We start from the raw sequence: 17,350 nt of genomic DNA, 5'->3' as shown, positions 1-17,350 counted from the left end.
CTGGACACTCTAAATTGACCATAGGAGTGAGTGTGTGAGTGAATGGTTGTTTGTCTCTAGTTGTGTGTGTGGCCCTGCGATGGACTGGCGAACTGTCCAGGGTGTACCCCGCCTATCGCCCGATGTAGCTGAGATTGGCACAGCACCCCCCGCGACCCTCTGGTGGAGGATAAAGCGGTTAGATGATGACTGACTGACATTTTGAAGGCTCAGTGTCATGAAGTGATGACTCTCTCTGAATATCAAAGGTCCAGTGGGTTTTCCGTTACGGCAGAATGAGCCTTTCATATTTACATCATGAGACAGGTTAGTTTTACAGAGGCTACCATTTTGGACCATTATGTTTCTACAATAGCCCACAATGGACAAACTGAACATCTTTTGAGACCTCAGTTTGAGAAATTTGAGAAAAAACTGTGTAACAAGGGATCATGTTTCTGTGAGATGCGATACTCAGTTAGGAGCAGATTCCTGCTGAGCTCAAGCTCAGCGTGATAAGGAAAGAGTGGATGAGTTAAGAAGACTTGGAAATCATTCAGAAACAGTGCTCGCTTTCTCATTTTCAGCCGGAAACGAAGAAACATCGATCATTCTGAACAGATTTTAGCTCTTTAGGAGGCCGAGGACACACAGCATTAAATCACTTTCACTTCAGTGGGTCAACAAAGTCATAGTACATGCAAAATACTGTAGTTTTCAGGGCTGGACTCTAACACTCAACCCTGCTCTCTACTACCTCAATTAATTTCTATCATCACTAAGCTTATTATTTTCTGGTATTAATTAATTACACCTTTGTCAGTTTGATGTCAGAAGCTGCTGAGAAACAATTTTTGCAATTTTATGATGGACAAATTCCCATCACAGGAGATGAAGTCGAGCACTAAATCATCACAGCCACGGAGCTCAACGTACTCCTGATTATACTAATCATTTGCCAGTTTGTTCCAGCTGTTTGAGTAATAACACATAATATAAAATGGGCTGAATAGATCATTTAAGCAGAACTGTTATCTAATGTCTGATTTTGCTTTTCATAAAGCACAAGTCAGTGGTGGTCGGTTTTCGGGAGCAGAAGTGTCGACAGACGCCTGCCAGCAAGCATTACTTCCTGGGGCAAACTGGAGAGCACAGTCCTCCTACAGCTTAACCCCAAAACGTCATGGCAACACTCAACTGCTGCAGAGAGACATGAACCGACGATATGAGGAGCCAGTTGATAATGATCTAGCAGAACAATGCTGGTGAAGACACGATGCGACATCAGGATCCCGAGGCTCAGAAAGAAGCGTCTCGACGCGTTTGACCCAGCATCATGTGACCATCGGCAGCCGGAATCGTCATGCAGGATGTGTGTGAGTGACACCTCAGACCAGTGCACACATACAGCAAAGTGACTGGTGGTCAATTCAAGTTTCAGAACCAAATTCAGCCTGGATTAATTTTGCGAGTAAATGCACCGTACGGTTACAGAAAGACCGTGGATACTAATTTATCTTCCACATGTGATTTCAGGATCTTTTACATGGGGTTACAGTTTTTATATGATCTTACGTATCCAAACAATTCTACAGAAAGAACAGTATTAAAGGGGCAAAATGTATAATATGCAGCTAGCGTTTGAAACAGAAACTGCAATCCACATTCAAAATGTTTAACAGAATTGTCTGCCTCATCCCCGGGGACTCAAGGTTGCCAGGTAGTGTGGATGGATCTGCACATTTGTACCCTTCCACACATCCATCTTCTACAGCTTTATCCTCCACATGAGGGTTGTATGTTTTGTGTCTGTGTATCAGTGTCAGTGACCCATAGAGAAGAGAGGGGATTTCATGACTGTCAGTTTCTCACAAAACACGCTGTCCATGGTTCTGAAACAATACCATGGGCAGTCACTTGTACTGGGGAAGATAATTGTGTTGTTTTCACATATTTTTCCATGGATTTTTAATTTAAATTTTTATAGAAGTTAAAACACAGGGGACACGCCCCCTCGTCGAGATGGGTGTGGTCTATCCATCTATGCTACGCTTTGGACAACATACCCAGGAACATTCAGAGGAACAGCAATCCAGGCAACAGATGCATCAGAAGATATGAAAGTCCTTCAAACAGCTGACAAATGATTTCAAACCATCTTTGAGACTAAACATGTGCGTGAATTTTAGCTGTTTCCTTACTCTAGTGTTTATACTATCTTGTTTTATTTTGTTTCTTTTTCCCCTCGCCCTCAAAAGGCCCTGCCTTTTACCAGGCCAAGAACGCATTGATAATAAACACCAAAACATTCTGAGATGTGTATTTGCTGCATGATGTTTTAATATCCTGATGGTGTTTGGATCAACATGTTCCACAAGTTTCTGACACATTATAGACATAATGAGTATTCAGAGCAACTCAAGCTTGACTAATCAAGGTCCTGCCCTGTCACACAGCAACAACTGGCACTGATTGCAGAATAAAAGGCTCCTCTCACAATAGTTTGCGCCGCTGACACGTTGAGATGTGAAGGCTGAGCAGGGAACCGGAAGAGACGAGTGTGGGAGTGTGGAGGAAACACAAACTAAGAGTGAAGTGTGTACAGAGGAAGAAGAATAGGAAGAAGAAGAAGGCTCCGCCACTTATGTGGGAGCCTCCTGACGTGACAGCTCCTCTTCTTCCTCCGACAGATTCATTCAGGCAAAAAAAAATGTATCTGCAGCCAAATAAATGTCAGGTTACCATCTGCACGTCAGCGTCTCTTCACGCTGTGAGTCACCAAGTCGTACATCACAGATGCGTTTGGCCACATGTCGGAGCAGACAGGCAGGACAAGAGCAAAGCCCTCAGATGACCTGAATAATGAACCAGCAAAACCACCACAGCCACTGCTGCCCAAGAACCTCTGAGCAAAGGTTTTCCCTACAACAAACCAGCAGAAATCCAACATTAAAATGAGATGAAAATGCAGTGGTTTTTATCCTGATATTTGGAGTTTACTTGTAGGTTTTCTTCTAATGTTTTGTGCGTCCATATTTATTCTATGCATTCAGAGGTTTTTTTGCTCGTCTAATATTGAGTCATATTCAAATTTCCAGTGTGAAAAGCATCAGAATCTGGCGGATGATCACTGTTGGGTGTGACAGTGGTGCCACAGTCAAGAGTTTTTTTTCTTATTTGCCATTCTTCCACTTGTCATTGTATTTTGCACTTCAGGGGCCACTGTACCGGGGCTTTATTTGCTTCAACTGTAGATGATCATAATGTTTTACAATCTGAGTGGGTTATTAAAAAGTTGTCAGTTTATTAGTAGTGACTATCACACATGGAGGACAATGGCTTTGGACAGCCTAATTAGGTTGTTAAAATCAGTCATGCTAATGAATTACCACAACAATGAGTAAATTGTCTTTGATTATATTCCATTATCCAACCTCTTTCCATCTTTTTTTGAAGAATAACAACAACAAAGCGCTCTGGTAATCTGGATAGTATCCGCTGATTGACGCTTCAAATTAGCAATAATATGTAGAGGATCAACGGTTTCACCCCCAGATTAATTCAGGACTTTATCGTGTTATTAAACTTCTCATTAGACAGAAACACTGATTTAATGAGATGTATATGGTCGGACAATATGAAAGGCTGAATACAGAACTGAAGTGGATACAGTCTCTTGCATCTACTACAGCGAAACACCCCCAACCATTCCTGATAAAAGCCAATAAAAATAAAGATGAAGCAAACGGAAGCATTTACTAGTAGTTAGTGACGCCGCAGTGTGGACGTTTGTCCACCTGTTGTAATAATACTGTCTTTACTGATTGCACTGGACATTTATCATGAAAAGAATATTCGGACTTCCAGGTTATTCGAGTAAGGTCTTAAACAAATGTCATGACTTTTGAAACAAATAAGATCGAGTCACAAAAAAAGAAAGAAGACTGTGACAATTCTCACATCATTTGAGACCAATATTATGTCATTATTATGGATTAAGAATAAATTAAGAAATGAAGTGATACTTTCACAGCAGTTTGTGTGTATATCTGTAAACTACAGCTATGCTCTCAACTGGATTACATTTGTAACGGTGTGTAAAATGACAGCACTGCACGTAAAACCCAAACACGGAACAAGCAAACTTCTGAACAACTTTTAACAACTTTCCTTTAGTCCAGCAGATGATGCATTCGCTCCCCCACACAAACCATCTGCTGCTGTGCTCCTGTGTTGTGTCAGCAGTGAGCGCACACTGTGTAATATTAGCAGCTAACACTTATACAAAAGGGTGAAAAACACTCTCAGCGTCCACATGTCCCGACACTGTGCGAGGTAAATCATTTGCACAGATATTTAAAGCCTCCCAGAATGTGCTGACTGCGTTTCTCCACTCCTTTTCACCACCTTTATCTTTTGATTTGTCGCAATTATCTCGATAAAAGTAAAGTGTAAACGTGTGCTCATGAGTTAAACCAATTGCAGGGGGAGGTGGAGTCGACAGGGCATCAACCACTCACGAGTGCCATGACGTAGAAGAGGGTGGAAATACACTTGACTGTACCATTCAGATACATGTAAGAAACCAAATTTCAAGCTGAACCTTCCCTTTAAATCCACGCGCAACATTCTCGTCGCGTCTGTTACGTCACTGGTTACAAAGCACATTTCTCACACATCTGCTGAGAAGGCTGCAAGTAACTTTTGGTGAAAGAAAAAAAAACAGCTGGATCTGAAAACTCTGAATAAGCATTTCAATATTTACATATAATGAAATACTGGAATCATAAAAGTAAGAGTGGAAATAGTGAGCGGCCTGGATTATGTTGCTGGATTAAATGCAGTTGGATTTGTGTTTTCTGTAAGAATCCTGATGCTGAAGCAGGCGAAGGAAACCTCTGCATCAGCACACACCTACTACCTCACCCAGAGGCAACTCCACCTAATTTTAGTTTAGTGATGATGTGGGACTGTCCTCATTAAGCTGGTGCGTCTCATACACGCACATGAATCATACAGCTCATTTCTAATTCAGGGCAGCTGAATTTGGTCTGTGAGCTGTGCACACATCAAATCAGAAGAGGTAACAGCTGGGATATATAATATATTATAATATAATTCATCACTGGACCTATGACCAAAAGCTCAGTTCATGTCTTAAAAACGTGTTACTTGCACCTTTCACCAGAGTAAACGGTTTCTTTTTCAGATGTTGAGCGGGAACAGCAACTGTTCTCTGCTCTTATTACCGCGATACTGTGCCACACATTTTGCTGCAAGCAAAAGCCTCTTGCAGCCGAGTCTGGGGTTTGCGTGCACACTTGAATTTACTTATGTGGCACTCATCCATAGACTCTCTCCATATTGTGCAGCATGTTTCTTGTGTAGGAGGAAAAAGAGGCTTGTGATGTTTCGAGTCTGTTGTTGACCAGTCTGCAGCACAATTTGCCAAGTACATATTTCTGCTGTGCCTCACACTTTTTATACCAAATAAGCAGGTAAGAGCTCCCGGTTATATGTAGGTTGTTCAGATTTACTGCATTCCATCTCCTCCATATTATCTCATAAAGAGTGTGACTTTTGTCTTTAATTGTGCAGCTCTATTCATGCTGTACACTGTGTTGAAGCTGTCAAATCAGTAAGAAATTGATATTTTTGTGGATGTGCTAAAATAGATCCTGTGTGGTTCTTCCCAGAACCACAAAATGATTACATTTAAATTGTTTCCTTCAGTTCAGTGTGGTTCACACCACCGTCCTCCTAAAGGTAAAGTGACATCAGACACATCTGTAAACTCAAACGGGGTATAAAGATTATCTGGTCATTGATGGCGTATTGCTTTAATACCATGTGTTCACAGGCAAACTTTGCATTGTCCACTCCCAATCACTGGTCTCCCACATTTTTTTAAATCAAGTCAGATTTGAAAATCCTCTAGTGTGTTTCTTGTGTGTTTCAACATGTTTCTTGTGTAGGATGCAAAAGAGGCTTTGCAGACTTTACATTGTCCACTCCAGATCACATGTGATCACATGTGTCACTCACACATACACACGTGTACAATACATCATCAATCACCATTTGTTAGGATGTCAATAAAAAAAAAGGTTTTACTATGTTTTGTATAAACACTAAAGCTGCTCTTTAACATAAACAAATATGTTACATTCACACAATGCCGATTACATCCTTTCTCAGAACGTTAGTGCTTGGATATCATATCAAAAATGTGGTGAGCACAAGAAGTGATTTGCCTGAGCTCAATTTCCCATGTTACACTTTCCCCCTTTATATTCTGTAGTTAGCTGTAGATGACTGGACGTGTTTGAGTTAAGATGAATGATGATTATGACCTGGATGACCGAGAACCTTCACAGACATTGTTCCTCTTCACAAACACCAAGGCAGAATAATACCAGAAATCAGATGTATGTTAATCAAAGTATTTATCGTGTGTATGTTTTCATCTATGCAAACATAAATGCATATGTAACATGTCTGTGAAGGGTCAGGCACTACTACAAACCACAGTACAGCAGCAAGCACACGATTTTAACCACACACAGTAAAGTCGCTCAACAGTGTTTTCTTACCTTGAACAGTCGCAGGATGTTGGCCACCATTATTGACACAGAGCTGGCCGACGCCCCAATGACACCCACCACTTTATCCGGTTTAGCAAAGATGGGTGGGTCACCATTTGCGCAGCGCACGTCAGAACCATCCCTCTCGATGAGCGCCTGGACAAAGGTGAGCGACTGCTCCAGAGCATAGGTGTCACGTGAACATGTGTCCAGAATCCGTGCCCCGAGAGTTATGTTGGGCAGCAGCTCCGGGTCCTTGTTGATGAGGTCGATGGCAAACAGCATTGCCTCAAGTCTGTGGATTCCCTTTTCTTTCTTCAGCTCACCACACGGCACACCCCTCTCACCACGAGCATGCACCGGAAACAAGCCGCCTAGGATTATGTCCCCATCCAGCCGGATAGAATGTGCGTACTCCTGCTGGGGCTGCTGGGAGTCCACCAGTACTACAGGCTTCTGCGAGGTGGAGCCTAACAACCAGCAGCTCTTAAGCATCAGCAGAAAGAGGAAGCAGTAGCTGGAGACAATCGGGGTCTTTGAACCCCTCACCATGTTGCTGTGAGTTGGGCAGCAGTGATATAATCACAGTCGACAGAGAGGAAGGCGGTGTATGCTGTGTGGCAGAAACGGGACAAGCCAGTCGATGGATTTCCCTCGTCTCGAGGGCTAGGTCACTCACAGCGGGCACCAACAAAACGCCAATCCCAGGGGTTTTCAGTGCTACAGGTACCTGTGTCCGACATACCCGTCTGAAGTAATAGATGTGGCAAAGCTTTAAAGTCTCAGCACCTCCAATTTCACATTCTTCCAGAAACCTGTTGGAGATCAAAACAGAAGATAAAGCTATGAATACGTGACCAATAATCAAGGCTTTTCTGAACCAGATATCCTCTGGGGTTAGATCTCAACTTTACAGCAGCGATACACAGCAATGCCAAACACCAGAGAGTTCAAAAAACACAACAAACTCTCTCAATATCTGCGACAGAAAGGTTAACTTCGGCACAGTCACCACCGATGATGCACCTGTTAATGTAAGGATTTAAATCATGTTGTTTACATGTCAATTTACAGTGTCCAATTTACCTAATCCCCAAATCTGCAGGTCTTTGGACTGTGGGAGGAAACCGGAGAACCCGGAGTTAACCCACACACACACACATGCAAACTCCATGCAGAAAGGCACTTGTTCTGACCAGGTTGCGGACCCGGGGTGCTAACCACTACACCAACCGTGTGGCCCGGTCTTGAGTCTGCTTTTAAGAATGTCAAACATTCTCTGCGATCATTCACAGTCTTCTCAAACAACACTCACACACAGATACCTTTTTACACACACGACCAAAAACAACAACAACAACAACAACAACAACAACAACAACAAAATGTCACTCATTATTTAAGTGATAACCGAGTTTTAAAATGTATCTCACATAGAAGATACCAGTAAAGTAAACACTTAAGTATTGCTGTGTGTGTTTCCATCAACTGCTGTGAAGTAAATATTGGTAGTTAGTTAATTGAGATAAACAGTAGGCGGCGCTGCTACAAGGTGCAATTTAATTTAAATAAAGAGCCCCAGTAGCTGAGGATAAATGTTGTGTTTTGTTGCCGCTTCCTTCTATTATTTAAGTGATATTTACTGTGTGCACGTGAAGGAATGTTGTGGTTTCCATATCCGTCCACACACTCCACCTCTCATGCGCCGTTTTTCCACTTAAGTGAAATGCGGAAGCACAAGGGACGTTTCAGTCGCATCATTTCCAAGTATCCCCTCATCTGCATTGTCCTTTTTTCGACTCTTCCATCTCCTTCAAGCGTGAAAACTTTAACGGGATATTTCAAGACTTTTCCCAGATTTTCTGTGTTTCCATTCAGGTGTTTTAAGCACATCTGGGTTAGAAATGTGCATAAAAGAGGCTGATTGACTGTGTCAATGATTGCGCTTCGTGCATGTTTTTATGCAAAAAAATCAGTCAGTTCAGTCTGATGATCCGAATGTAGCCTTTTATGAGGTGACATCGGCAGTGCGTGTTTTAAATGGAACCTTTTCACAGCAGACATACACACATGTGTTCCTAATGACATTTAATCAAGACTCCGGAGAAAAGAGGCATCAATAACAATATGTTGAGTTTACCTAAAGGTCTGCTGTGGAAAAGCTCTAATAGAACTAGATTTGAACTAAAATAAATCATTAAGGTAATACTTCAGTAAGAGGAGCAGGAACACTTAAATTAACATCAGATGGATATCAGTCTCAGTTTAGCTTAGCTTAATTTAAAAACACAAGGCTAGAGGAAGGAAACAGCAAAGTTCAACTTCAACTCAAGTAAAAACAGTTTGGTGGAATTATGACTGTTTTACCTGTTGCAAATGTCTCGGCTTATTGGGTTCATGGTTGATTTCTGAACTGACTTGTTATGTGTTCACTTACACAATCAGCTAAGATGGCTTCTTATGCTCTTCAAGCAGGAAGTGGAACAAACCAAGTGTCCTTGACTGGGTGGGGGTATGGACAGACTTTGTAGTGATACACAACCAGGATTTTCTCCAGAATTCGATCTAAAAGTGATTTAAATAATGGATAAAAATAAACCCCGTCATACTAGTTGGATGTACTGCCACCTGCCATTAAACAAGAAAGTAGAAGAAGAATGTTTGAAAGCCTCTTTTGACAGGGACATTTTGTACAGTTCCAAGTGTCCCATCAAACCCTTAAGCCCAAAATCCTTAAGGACTTTGAAGATGTCACCATTTAAGTGACCGAGACCTGAAAAAACTCTACTTTGTAATATTTGCAGTGCTGAGTTGTGTGTCTTGTTTAAGTCTTTCTGTGTGTGTGGGGGGGGTGTTAGATAGCCCCTCAATCCATCTGCTTGGAAATCCATGTGTTGAACACCAGGCGGCGAACCCAAGCATTTACAAGCATTCATTATTAGGGCCCTCACTTACACAGTGGCACGAGGACCTTTTGGAGAAATAATTATTTTGAAACGATCACATTTTTGACGTGCTAAATGTCGGAACTGAATAAAAAATTAGGGTAATACAAAAAAGTGGTGCAAAATGGCTCAATAGTGCCTCCAAAGGTGAAACCCGGTAGGACAAAGCCAAAACTAAGATGCACCAAATTTCACAAAACTTGGTGGAAACATGTCGCATGCCAAGACGAACAAAAATATAATAATAATTATATTATTATTATTATCATTATTATTATTATTGTTATTATTACATGAATAACCTGATACACCTAATAGACCAACAGTTATCTTAGTTTCCAAATCAGCACAAGACTTCATTCTATAAATCAGAAACACACAAGCTGAGATGAATCCAGCAGTCACACAGAACTGGCTGATTATTATTGATTGATTGATTGATTGATTGGGAGGTTGGTTGCACTGGCTGATTGCTTAAATGATGATTGGTTGGTTGATTTCATTAGTTGAGTTATAGGATGACGAGGTTATGTCATGACTGTGTATGGTAAGAGCTAAAAAAAGAACGAATAATAATAATGATAATAATAATAACAATATTTTTTTAAATAACATTACAGAAACTATTTTTCGTTTCATTGTCTATAAAATGCGTTGGAAAAATGTAGTTTGTTTTTTTGTTTCCAGCTGCACATGACGTGAAGTGTTCAGGTACCTTTCTTTCCACAGAAAGCAGGAACAGGTGTTTCCTCTGTCAGTGTCAGGTCAGACAGATGATTTCCAGCTGTTTGTTGCATCTAACGCGTTGCGCCAAATTCCTCTGCGCGGGGACTCGATCCCGCCCCGCATCACAATCCATACAAGAAAACATACAAACACATAAATAAGCAATTACTGGCAAAACTCTGTGTCTTCTTGTTGCTGCGGAGGAGCGGTGTTCTCAGATCCGGTTCAGCTGCCGCTTCAGCCCGTGACTGGGGCTCCACAGCCCGGGTCCCTCGACTCCCACAGCACAGACAGCGCTCAAATCACCGTGTCCGTCAGCAAGAGTTCATGTCAGTTTCGGCTGATTCCAGAGGACCGAAGTCACGTACTTTTTTTGAATAGCTTGTGGCAGGTTTAAGAGGTGCGCAGCGCATGCAGCGCGGCGCGGCACAGCGCGGCGCGGCGCGGCTGCCCTGCGTCAAAGGCAACGGCAGGTTGTCAGACTCATCACACCAGCCAAGTTTACGGGGGACTGGACTCTGATGGTCTCATGAAGTTACCCGGTCACTAGGGGTGGCCTCATGTCTGCACAGAGACACCACATGGTCCTGGTCCTGGTCCTGGTGGAGAGATAGACAAGTGCGTCCAGGCAGCAGACACAGACAACAGACCACAGAGAATGAACGTGTGCGCGGTTAGTGCAATAACACATGAAGTTCAGGAGCGTCATCATGCAGTCAGAGCAAGAGAGAGAGAGAGAGAGAGAGAGAGAGAGAGAAACGAGCTGCTGACTATTTAAACTGCAGAGGTAGAGGCTGGACTCCCCCAAGTGGACCAACACGGCAACTACAAGCCACTGGAACAAGTGCATCAAATACCTTCACACAGAGAAGACCCTAGAGTCTGGGGGGACCCTCACCAGGTCTCAAACCAGTAATGACCTGGGGGCCACAAAGTCCTACGATCAGTCGGGGTTAGGGTTAAATGATATTTATGATGATTGTTCACCTCATTTCTAAATAAAAGTGCTTGTTTGGCTATGGAATGATAAATAGTTGACAATATAAACATATTCATGGTGCAAAATGATTCTGTTAACTTGTAATTGATGTTTATTTTTAAACATGAATAACTTAAAGCCATACACACTTACAAACACAAATATTCCCTATACCCCCCCAAACACACACAGACAAAGATCAGTTTTTCAGTGGGTGTTAACACGGTCGCTGAGCAGAAACAGTGGATATAATGGTGCTTTAGCGACAGCGCTGCTGGAGAAATGTGTGCCCCTGAACACAGTGTACTTCTTAAAACAACTTGCAGTTTTTCCACTTTAAACAACCCAAAAATCTCAGTGTTAATACAAACTCTGCCACTGTAACAAAACTTATCCTTGTCATTGTTCACATTATGAAATATTGTTCCTTCTACCAAATGTGACTCTACTTTTTTCAAGAACAAGAACAAGAAATCTTGTAGTTTTGTATTTATAATATGTCCTCATGCTATTACTAGGTTTTATTAGTTATCTTCTTGTTTACAGATGAGAAACAATCTTTCTATCTGTAAACAGATGTTCTCTCAGAAAGACTAGTATATTTTTCCAGGCATCTTCCTGAGCATGGGAATGTGCCACCGTCTCTCCACCCCACAGAGTCATATCTGCACAGACAGAAGGCAACAGAAATAACAACTGTTAAAACTACAGAGTGTCTGTGTGTTAGTGTGTGAGCTTGAAAACCTACATATCTCATTTGTTTTGGGAACTCTGAAGACGCTGGCTCGGGTATGTGGTATGTACGGAGGTTCAATCACATGCCCGGTGTTAGGGTACGACAGGACAGTCAGCAGGTGGCTGTTTCCTGCTCGTTCCATCATCTTCTGCATCTGGAAAAACAAAGGATAACCTCATATTTTCATGTGCAAATTGTCTGCAAACTGAATAAAAACATTCTGATTAGAAGTAACAACTTCCCTGCATACGTGGATGTAAAAATAAAGCAATTTGATATGATATAATAGTGATTTATTCACATAGGAAGTCATCAGCTCAGTCAACTCACATCCATCGCAGACTCGTAGCTGGGCATGTTCTGATCATCCTCACCTACAACCAGCAACAGAGGACACTGCAGTCGCCCCATCTGCTCGGCGACAAACAGCAGCGACATTTAAGATTCATTCACCTGCTGCAGTCGTTTCTTTAAAACCTAAATCTTTTACAGAACTACAAAATGAACCGAGTAAGAATTAGACAGAAACACTCTGGTACCGCTGATACTCACGTCCAGCTTAGTTGATGGGTCCGCCGTGATGGGCAGCAGTAAGCCTCGCCAAATCATCTGTTCCTCCTCATTCAGGTAAACCTTGCTTCGCCTACTGATTGGACCAGAAAATAAAAAAAGACTTAATCTAATTCTAATTCAGACATAACCTAAACTTTTCAGTGGTATTTTGTTAAAATCGCCAAATAGCCATCCGTAAATTCATTTATCTGTGGATAAAAAGAAGAAATAAAAAAAGGGGTGTGCTAGGAGACTGGAAAAAGGTGCAATAGCAGACTAGTTTGGGCGGAAAGCTTGTTTGATATTGAGAAAGAAGAAAAACAAAAACACACAGGTCTTCATTGTCGGCTATCAAATCCATGCTCCATGCCACAATCATTTGCTGTGGGAATAACACACAACTCCTTATATGGACATCCTGGGGGTGTGTGTTGCAAGTCTTGTGACTTCAAGTTTTGAAGTCACATCTTCAGTCTTTACAAAATGCGGGGGGGTTTTTGTCTTCTTATGTGCTGTTGTGTCAAAGTTATGATTCATTTTATATCGCATTTTTTGGCAATGATATAAATCTGTTCCACCACAGAATCAGTTTTCGTCCTGAGGGTGGCAGAAGCGGCCGAAATCATTCAGGACACTGAACAAAGGATTTGAGTTGCTGAAGAGAAACCTACAAGTGAGCAAAAACTGGTCAACTTACTCGTACAAGTGATTCACCATGTCCTGTAAAGTTCCACCAACTGGCTGCACATGGGTAGCGTTAATACACACTGCACACCTGAGCTGGAATCACACACATTTATCCACAAATTGAATGATGTAATTATTCTGCACACTTCTGTCAATCTCTCAATCAGATTCATGAGATCATCATCTGGATTTGTTTCTAGTTAACAGGTGAGCCTTGTGAAGACTAAACTTATCACAACTCGGTGGTGTACAGAGGTGTACTATAGTGAAAAACCTTACTTGACTACTCTAATCCATGTTATGGTACAAACCTCTTAACTAAGTAAAGAAAAACAACAGCCTATCAGTAGTTTAAGACATGATGGTCAGCCAAACGAGAACATTTCAAAAACTTTGAACGTATCCTCAAACGTTATCAGTTCGGCTATGTTCGGCTTGATTCTTGTGTCGGACGTCTTGCTCATGCCTCTTTCTGTGTCGTCATCAATTTCGACATGTTAATCTCCTCAGCCTACAGTTACATGCACATATCTATTTATTATTACTGGTTTTACCTTTACAACTTCAGAATAACAAGCCATATTGAGGATTAAATTGCTGCCAAAGGAAGTTCCCAGCATGGCGATTCTGTCGCTGAGGACCGCAGGATGCTTCTGCAGGAATGTATAGGCCCTCTGCAACAGGAAGTCACACACACACACACACACGTACAAACTGTTACAGGTGAAACACAGAGAGCAGTTGTCATCTATGTGGGTACTCATAACTTGTAATTTCAGCCGTATCAAACCTTTCACACCTTTAGAAAACCTAACACATCGAGGCCTCTAAAGTTGTTTTTTTCATCTGAAATAAGTTTACACAAGGCGTTATACAGCAAGCCCCCTGAGGAACGTGAGTGATGAACTCATTATTGAACTTGGCATACATTTATCTCCTGACTGCAGCTTAATGAACATAATGCTGATGTCAGGCAGTTAACTTAGTCTTATGACTTGATTATCCTTCAGGTTGACTATGCAAAGCAATTCATGCAGTGCTAGCAGGATACAGGCACACAGGAAAAACTGAAACAGGAGGACGCAATAAAACGGTTGCCACAGAATCCTTGAAATAGAGCAGTGGTTCTCAAATGTTTTATACCAAGCACCACCTGAGAAAATATTGTGCTCTCAAAGTAACACCATAATCGCCAACGTTAGAATACAGTGGTGTAAATAAGCCAAGCAGCTGAGCAGCTACGGACTTTTCACAGGAGGCAGGTTTTTACCCCAATAAATGTACCACCAGAGGAAACTTGTGTACCACTGGTACTTCCTCAGTAAAGACCACTGTCTTCCTCAGTAAAGTAAAGACAGACTTGGGTTAATCCCAGGACCAAGAGACAAGACAAGACAAGTTAAAGCTCTGGTGCCCAACTTCTATTTCTCCTTGTGGACTTCTGCGTAATTATCAAAAACAGTCTTGCTAAAGCCAGGGACAACTTTCACAGTCGTTACCGGCTTTGAAAAGACTGAGTACACACTAACTGACTGGTTTCAACAGATGTTTTTTTATGAAGATTGAAGGCCTGGGGACTGATGACTGCGCCTGATCACAGACTACAACGACCAACTGTCAAACCAACTGTACATATCAACCTGACGTCTTCCTCTTCTGACTCTACTTCCTGTGTCCCACCTAATCTTTTTCATTGGCAGCATGTGTTTGCAGTTGGGTCAGTATTTAGTACACACTACCCGACTGCATCCAGAGTCGGTTTTACTTTAAAACACTATATTTTCAGAACTTTTCAGAAAGTTACTTGTATATCTCTCTTTTAACGAAAAGTTACTCCCGACTGCATCCACTGAACCTGGAGCCGAATGTTTCTTTTTGGCAGAGCACACATTTTTAATATCAGACAATCACATTTGTGAGAAGAAGAAAAAAACCTGTTAATAAATGATTAAATACGATTGTTAAGTCCTGCTGAACAAATTTGATTGTTGTATCCATCAATCAAGTAAATGCACACATCATTTCAGTAGGTTGATCAAGTTGCTCTGCACTGGCTTCTACAGGCAGCCATTAGCTACGATTTTTGTCCACAATGTTTTTTAAGGCAATAATATGCCAGAGATGTGCAGGTTTTTGTTAGTGTTTTTGGAAACAATCACATTTACCTCAAAGTACTCATTGTCCACCATCTTCCCAGTTTCCAAGGTGACTTTAGGTTTCAGGTAGTTGAGAGTCAAGGAAGCAAAGCCGTGGGATGCTAGCATCGCTGAACGGTACTCTACGAAGATTGTTCCAGCCCCCCACAGGTCCAAGACTCCAGGAAACCGCCCGGGCCCTCAAGAGATAAAAACAGCAGGTTTTAGTGAGCGTTGAGCAGCAGCAGTTGCCTATACAGTTCCTTTGGACAACATCAAAAACTCAAGTCCTACCTGGTGGAAGGAAGAGGACTGCATCAAATCCTTCCTCCGTGATCGGGATCCTGCGCACACCAGGCGTCATGTACCAACGCTCCACCACTGCACAGGCCAGCGGCACCTGGTTCATGAACCCTTCAGTCTGGTGACCCTGATACACTGAGATTGTGACCTCCATGGGAGTCTGGGTGTTCTTCTTTACAAAGCTGCATGGTAGCAGGAGAGTCAGCTCTGATATTGACAATATCGTGTGAAGTATATCATCTGAATAATTCTGGTCTGGTCTCGTACCTCTGTCCCGGTTTGCTGCCCTGAACTAGTCTGAGGCTCCACAACAGACCCATTGGTTCAATCCCAGAATATGTCCCACCCAGACTGATATCCTCTGCAACTGTAAAATAAAAAGTTAAATTCCATACTTTAGTAAAACATTATTTCCAAATGAATTGTCCTGAATTCTCCAGGTCTCAGTCTTGGAGTTACTAACCATTCACAGTCCCAGTGGCATCGGCAGTGTAGTGACCATACGCCTCCCACTTGTTGCCTTTTTCACACTGGTTTAAAGCACGGACAGTCAGCGCACTACAAGGTGGGACATTCTGGACCAGGACAATTAATTTCTCATCCATAAGTCCTCTGGACGGCTGGACTGACAGCTTCACACAATCTTGTTCCCTGTCCATTCTGACCTAAGCAGACCAGAGACAAACACTGGACAGAAACATGAACATGAATATGAAATAGAAAGTGCAAAAGAATTCTAATAATAACTTACTTAATCATTTACTGCGTAACTTTATGGTTATAAAAGCCGCAATGGAAGTCAGCAGTTGTTTAGTTTATTTTACAGTACTTCCCGTCCAGCTTTACCATTAGCAGGCGGTACGCAGTACCTACACCAGGGGTTAATTTCTTAATTTTGGCCTTTTTACCAATTTGCTTTGCAATTTGCCACTGCAGTAATGTGTGTGTTTCAGCCGTTCCTAAACATGAAGTGCACCGACCCTTTACGGTACAAATGTGTACACACAAACGTGAAAAAGCTATAGTCGTTCATCTTGTTTTTCATATTGTTCGTCTTGCATATAGTTAATACTCAAATTTCCTTGTCTTTTTTCTATTTTGTTGTGATTTTATCAAACTTAAGAAGTGCTGGTATAGTATTGGCACTTCTTCCGGCACTTACAGTACACAGTAAAAGCACTTTATACCACTTATTCATGAAGTACATAAAGAGCTTTGTCCAAACACACTTTGTAAAATGTAAACCATAACCTACTAATAAAAATTGTGGTACAGTGCGTCATGCTACTTGTGCATGTTGTCAAAGTAGTATTAAGTCCCAATAAACCTGAAAGCATTAACTACTTTTCAATTATTATAAAACAAGACACGATATTCCTTTGTGGTCCCATATGGAGAACCTTGCAATGTTACAACATATATATATATATATATATATATATATATATATATATATATATATACATATTTATATATATATATATGAAAAAAAGTATATATATATATACATAAAGTTAGTTATAATGTTGCCAGAAAAAAATGGTTTGAGTCCTACCTTGTGGCTGAAGGGTTTTAAAAAAAAAAACACACACATCACACGCAGAGACATAAAGTACAAACACAAACTACTTACTGTACTAGCAGAACAGGATGATGTCTGATGAATGAACTCCTCCAACTGTTGACCAAGATCCCACTCTTTGAAAAGAGCCCGACTTCCTATC

The 17,350-nt window shown here is 41.6% G+C and overlaps 3 protein-coding genes across 7 annotated transcripts in view; all 3 read right to left on the bottom strand.

Moving 5' to 3' along the window:
• Nucleotides 1-10,895, bottom strand: part of LOC122776390 (metabotropic glutamate receptor 8-like) — an 81,004-nt gene extending 70,109 nt beyond the window's left edge. Inside the window, exons 1-2 of one of the 2 annotated variants that reach the window (XM_044036906.1) lie at nt 10,224-10,895; nt 6,573-7,378 (exon numbers count right to left, since the gene is read on the bottom strand). In XM_044036906.1, coding sequence (XP_043892841.1) covers nt 6,573-7,115 — 543 coding nt within the window. In that variant the 5' untranslated portion in view covers nt 7,116-7,378; nt 10,224-10,895. Of the gene's footprint in view, nt 1-6,572; nt 7,379-9,000; nt 9,035-10,223 lie in introns of those variants that run through there. The other variant, XM_044036907.1, reaches the window with a different exon arrangement.
• LOC122776381 (receptor-type tyrosine-protein phosphatase zeta-like) overlaps nt 1-17,350 on the bottom strand; it is a 940,026-nt gene that overhangs the window by 160,126 nt on the left and 762,550 nt on the right. The gene's annotated exons all lie outside the window — the stretch shown is intronic.
• Nucleotides 11,675-17,329, bottom strand: LOC122776411 (peroxisomal succinyl-coenzyme A thioesterase-like). Its single transcript, XM_044036938.1, has 11 exons — nt 17,260-17,329; nt 16,090-16,313; nt 15,894-15,993; nt 15,618-15,808; nt 15,354-15,523; nt 13,743-13,862; nt 13,199-13,281; nt 12,502-12,595; nt 12,280-12,360; nt 11,962-12,103; nt 11,675-11,878 (listed from the first exon to the last, which is right to left on the bottom strand). Exons 2-11 carry the CDS (start codon nt 16,283-16,285, stop codon nt 11,754-11,756), a joined length of 1,302 nt encoding a protein of 433 aa, XP_043892873.1. The 5' UTR covers nt 16,286-16,313; nt 17,260-17,329; the 3' UTR covers nt 11,675-11,753.

Source organism: Solea senegalensis, linkage group LG10 (genome assembly GCF_019176455.1).
Source record: "Solea senegalensis isolate Sse05_10M linkage group LG10, IFAPA_SoseM_1, whole genome shotgun sequence".
NCBI classification, from domain to species: Eukaryota; Metazoa; Chordata; class Actinopteri; order Pleuronectiformes; family Soleidae; genus Solea; species Solea senegalensis.
This window is presented reverse-complemented; position numbering and strand designations above follow the sequence as displayed.